The 5,545-nt window shown below is 40.2% G+C and overlaps 1 protein-coding gene across 3 annotated transcripts in view; it reads right to left on the bottom strand.

The window, feature by feature from the left end:
- ITCH (itchy E3 ubiquitin protein ligase) overlaps positions 1-5,545 on the bottom strand; it is a 145,705-nt gene that overhangs the window by 68,035 nt on the left and 72,125 nt on the right. For all 3 annotated transcript variants that reach the window (XM_032295201.1, XM_032295203.1, XM_032295202.1), the window contains one exon: positions 771-928. In XM_032295201.1, the coding sequence (XP_032151092.1) occupies positions 771-928 (158 nt within the window). The remainder of the gene's footprint in view (positions 1-770; positions 929-5,545) is intronic.

Below are 5,545 nucleotides of genomic sequence, written 5' to 3' on the forward strand. Positions count from 1 at the left end.
AACAAACAAAAAAAGCTTGTTTGTTGTGTAATTTTTTATTTAAAATCGGAATCATTTAGCATTGTTGGGTTATTTGTCATTTACTAACTTTTTAAAGAATATACTCAGGTTAGGCCGGGCGCGGTGGCTCAAGCCTGTAATCCCAGCACTTTGGGAGGCCGAGGCGGGTGGATCACGAGGTCAAGAGATTGAGACCATCCTGGTCAACATGGTGAAACCCGGTCTCTACTAAAAATACAAAACATTAGCTGGGCATGGTGGTGCGTGCCTGTAATCCCAGCTACTCAGGAGGCTGAGGCAGGAGAATTGCCTGAACCCAGGAGGCGAAGGTTGCGGTAAGCCGAGATCGCGCCATTGCACTCCAGCCTGGGTAACAAGAGTGAAACTCCACCTCAAAAAAAAAAAAAAAAAAAAAAAAAAAGAATATACTCAGGTTAAGCAACCAAATCCTTGACTACTGAATACGTTTATGTTATAGTTACAAACCATGTAAGAAATGTTATTGCAATGTTATCTGTATTGCCTATATTTTATATTATGCACATGTCATTTTCATTCTCAATAGAGCACTGCCTCAGTAACGTCACTCTGAACTGAAACTTAGGAAAAAGGCACTTTTGGTTACCTACAGAAAGATCATTCTTTGCCAAAATCTTAAATGCAAAAATACACACAGAAAACTCACCTAAAAGAATTTCCTGAAACTTACCTAAGGATGAATTGCCAACCAGAACATTATTTATTAGAGTACTGACAGCTGGAATACAAACCTGGTCTACGTGGGGTGGGCGGTGGTGGTCGTGAAGGTCTTGGAGGTCTAGAAGGTTTAAAACCGCCATTTGAGAGTGATGGAGAATTATTCCCACTGGCTCTCCTATTTTCACCAGATCCTGCATCTTCAGGGTCATCTGATCCATTTGTGCTCACTCTGGGTAAGATGACAGGAAAAGGAAGGGGGAGAGAAAAATAATAAATACCCTTTGAATTTAAGAAAAAAACAGCAAGAGAATGAAAACTTCTAAGATTTTAGGAGCTTAAAAAAAGCTTTTTAAATTTTGGTCAGCCTTATTAAATACATAAAGAGCCTCTGGGTAGAGTCTTACATAACCCCCAAAGTTCACCTAGAGATAGAGTGAAGGGTTGTCCAAGGGCATAGAAACACTTGCAGCCGTTGAGAACTATTAGATATGCTGGTTCATATTTCAAATAAGCCTTCAGGAAGCCCTATATAAACAGGAATAAAGTCAAGTTCTCAAAATCCTTTTAAAGGGCACTACTTTATCACAAGCACAGATAACTTTACCATTATTGTTTCTTGGTTTCCATTGGCTATTAATATTCAAGTTTGAGGCAGGGCTGATTCTCCCACACTAGAGAACAAAGTGCGTGTATTTCCCAGGGACTAGGCCCTGATATCCCCACTCAAAGCAGTAACATCAACTGGAGGGACAGAAAGGAAGGAAGAACACTAACAGGAAATATCGGACTGAAAGCTACTGCTACTGTTGGCTAAATACAGTTGATTCTTTTTCCTCCCAGAGGGGTTCTAGTCATGGATTAGAAATAAGGACATAAGTAGCCAATCTGCAGATGTCTCAGTTAAGGTTATTGTATGTACTACCTCCAAATCACTACACAGTACTAATCCATACTACTAGGAATTTCAGAATAGGCCTGAACAAAATAAAATCTAACAGATTCAGCTAACAGATGCTGAGTGCTGTAGCTCATGCTTGCAAGTGCAGCACTTTGGGAGAATAAGGTGGGAAGATTACTTAAGCAAAGGAGAGAAAAATAATAAATGCCCTTTGAATTTAAGAAAAAACAGCAAGAGGATGAAAGCTTCTAAGATTTTAGGAGCTCAAAAAAAGCTTTATAATTTTTGGTCAGCCTTATCAAATACATAAGCCTACATAACCCCTTAAGTTCATCTAGAGATTGACTGAAGGGTTGCCCGAAGGCAATGATTTCTTTTTAATAAAAACTGTATAGCATATTTTCACATACATAGTGAAAAAACTTACTACAGTCAAACTAATTAACATCTCTCTCTCCTCACATAGCCATCTTTTTTTTTTTTGAGACAGAGTCTCACTCCATCGCCGAGGCTGGAGTGCAGTGGTATGATCTCAGCTCACTGCAACTTCTGCCTCCCACGTTCTAGCAGTTCTCATGCCTCAGCCTCCTGAGTAGGTAGGACTACAAGCCCCCACCACAGTGGCCAGCTAATTCTTTTGCATATTTTGTAGAGATGGGTTTTCACCATGTTGCCCAGGCTGGTCTTGAACTCCTGACTTAAGCAATCCACCCTTCTCAGTCTTCCAAAGTGCTGCGATTATAGGCATGAGCCACTGTGCCCATCTTCATATTTTAAAAGACATTTTCAAACTATGTACCACAGAAATCCTTTAGGGCCCTTCTATTCAAAGTGTGGTCTTTAAACCAAAAGGACAAGCACTATCGAGGAGCTTGTCAGAAATGTACAATCTTCAGAAGTATTCTAGACCTACTATATCAGAGCTAGCATTTTAACAAGATCCCCAGATTATATATGTGGACAGTAAGGTATGACAAGCACTATTTTGAGGGTTCCCTAAATGCTTGTTTTTAATAGATGGAACACCTCAGTAATTGACACTCAGTACCTGATTAGTGTTGACTACCTGCAGAATATGGTCTGAAAATAGACAGTTTTGACACTGCTTCACTTAGGCTTCCAAAACCATTTTAAGACTGCATATTGCCTCTCCATGATATTTTAAGAGGTTCCTAATTAGTTTGAAAGAAGAGTTCCTGCTGCTTTTTAAGTAACAGATGACAACTAGAATAAACCAAAAATGGGAAAGTAAGGTTTCTAGCTCTGACTCTGCTACTGATGAGTTATGTGACCAAAGAATGTACCCTAAAATGTATTATCTTGACTATAAGATTCCTAAAAGTTGTTAAGCTAGAAAATTCATACTAAATTGCACATCTAGTGCTAGACAAGTTTTAGGGAAATGTGAGGGAAGGGGAACATTCAGAGCATGAGATAAACCTACTATGATAAAGGTACAGCAGATTCCAAAAATGCTATGATTAGTTGCTAGGAATTAAAATTTGAGTGATTTTAACATCCATGCTGTGCATCATTCTAACATTTTGATCTCAATTTTTCAATGTAGTTATCTGAAAACCTATGTAGTACAACTCCTTAAATTTCCTTGATACTTACATTTGTTCCTCTTCCTAGATCTTGAACTCCAAAATCCCTCTAACTACAACTTCCTATTCATTCTACCTGCCTCCTACAATACCTTTTATTCAGTCTCATCATAACCTTTAACTCTCCCGACAATCTTTACAGTTCATCAGCTTACTTCACACCTCACTTGGGCTTCATCACAGGCTACTTTCCCTAGTAGTTTCAATTCCTTCACCCTTCCCCCAACTGCTTCCCCTCCCGGAAATTCTTTCACCATTAAGTAATCCCTCATCTACTTTTTTTACTAATGTTCTCTGGGACCGACAAATAATGCTGGAGAATGTTCCAGGTGAGAAGTCAGGTGTATTTTAGTGGAGTAAATAAACTAAGTAAAGTGGCATATTAAAAGGCAGACTGCTCTACAAAATATCCTGATAAATTTTCCACTGGGGGCCAGGCGTCGTGGCTGACGCCTATAATCCCAGCATTTTGGGACGCCAAGGTGGGCAGATCACCTGAGGTCGGCAGTTCGAGACCAGCCTGACCAACGTGGAGAAACTCCATCTCTACTAAAAATACAAAATCAGCCGGGTGTGGTGGCACACACCTGTCATCCCAATTACTCAAGAAGTTGAGGGAGGAGAATCGCTTGAACCTGGGAGGTGGAGGTTGCAGTGAGCCAAGATCATGTCATTGCACTCCAGCCTGGAAAACAAGAGCAAAACTCCATCTCCAAAAAAAAGCCACTGGGTCCAGTAAAGAAAGAAACATCTGAGGTTTTCACTTCCAATTATTTAAGACAAAATAATTCTCCCCTTATGAAAAAGAAACCAGCCAGGCACAGTGGCTCACTCCTGGAATCCCAGCACTTTAGGATGCCGAGGTGGGTGGATCACTTGAGGTCAGGAGTTTGAGACCAGCCTGGCCAATATGGTGAAACCTCATCTCTACTAAAAATACAAAAATTAGTCAGGCATGGTGGCAGGCACCTGCAGTCCCAGCTACTCAGGAGGCTGAGGCAGGAGAATTGCTTGAATCTGGGAGGCGGAGGTTGCAGTGAGCCAAGATCATGCCACTGTACTCCACCCTGGGAGACAGAGTCAGACTCCATCTCAAAAAATAAAAATAAAAAAAGAGTATCTCTTGCCAGTCCTTTGCATATGACTGCAATCACACACTGTATAATGGTTTCATATTCTGGGTGGGTTTTTGTTTGTTTAGTTAATATATATTGGGCATATCCCCCAAATTATTGAAAATCATTTTGAATGACTGCAGAAAATCATATATAGACATATCACAATTTGATCATCTTCTTTTCATTGGTCTTTTTGGGGATTTGTTTTTTTCTTTTTTGAGAGGTTGTTTCACTCTGTTGCCCAGGCTGGAATACACAGGCACAATCACTGCTCACTGCAACCTTGACCTCCGCAGGCTCAGGTGATCCTCATATCCCACAGGCACACCCCACCACACCCAGCTAATTTTTTTATTTTTTGCAGACACAGGGTTTATCCGTACTGCCCAGGATGGTCTTGAGCTCCTAGGCTCAAGTGATCCACCCACCTCAGCCTCCCAAAATGTTATGATTACAGACATGAGCCACCGTGCCCTGCCTGGATTTCTTGTTTCTTTCCGACAGATTACAGAATAGAACAGCCAAGTCAAGTATTTTGAAGGCCAAAATACTGGTTGCTAAATTGTTTTTTTGTAATAGTGGTTTTTTTTGTTTCTAAGACAGAGTCTTGCTCTGTCACCCAGCCTGGAATGCAGTGGCAATGACCTCAGCCGACTGCAACCTCTACCTCCCAGGTTCCAGAGGTTCTCCTGCCTCAGCCTTCCACATAGCTGGGACTACAGGTTCAGGCCACCATTCTGGACTAATTTTTGTATTTTCAGTAGAGATGGGCTTTACCATGTCACCCAAGCTGGTCTTGCACTCCTGGATTTAAGCAATCCTTCTGCCTTGGTCTCCCAAAGATACTAGGATTACAGGATGAGCCACTGTGCCTGGGCCTAAAAAATAGTTTTAAAGGTAATAACTGATCTGTTCTCCCATCTGCTGGACATTTTCAAATATGTACCACAAAATAAAAATGTCCATTTCACCAAAAAATTTTAAAATCTTTGCTAATTGGTAAGCAAAAATGTTAATGGTTTTATAAATTGAAGATGAACAATATTTAATATAATTACAGGTCATTTGAGTTTCTTCTTTCATGAACCATATATATATGTATATATATATATATGTGTGTATATATCTATATGTGTATATATATATATAATCCGAATACAACTACTAACTACAAGGTTCCAGAGGTTCTCCTGCCTCAGCCTTCCACATAATATTGATTTCTT

The sequence above is a fragment of the Sapajus apella genome, unplaced genomic scaffold, assembly GCF_009761245.1.
Source record: "Sapajus apella isolate SASKATOON/1434 unplaced genomic scaffold, GSC_monkey_1.0 scaffold33, whole genome shotgun sequence".
Classification (NCBI taxonomy): domain Eukaryota; kingdom Metazoa; phylum Chordata; class Mammalia; order Primates; family Cebidae; genus Sapajus; species Sapajus apella.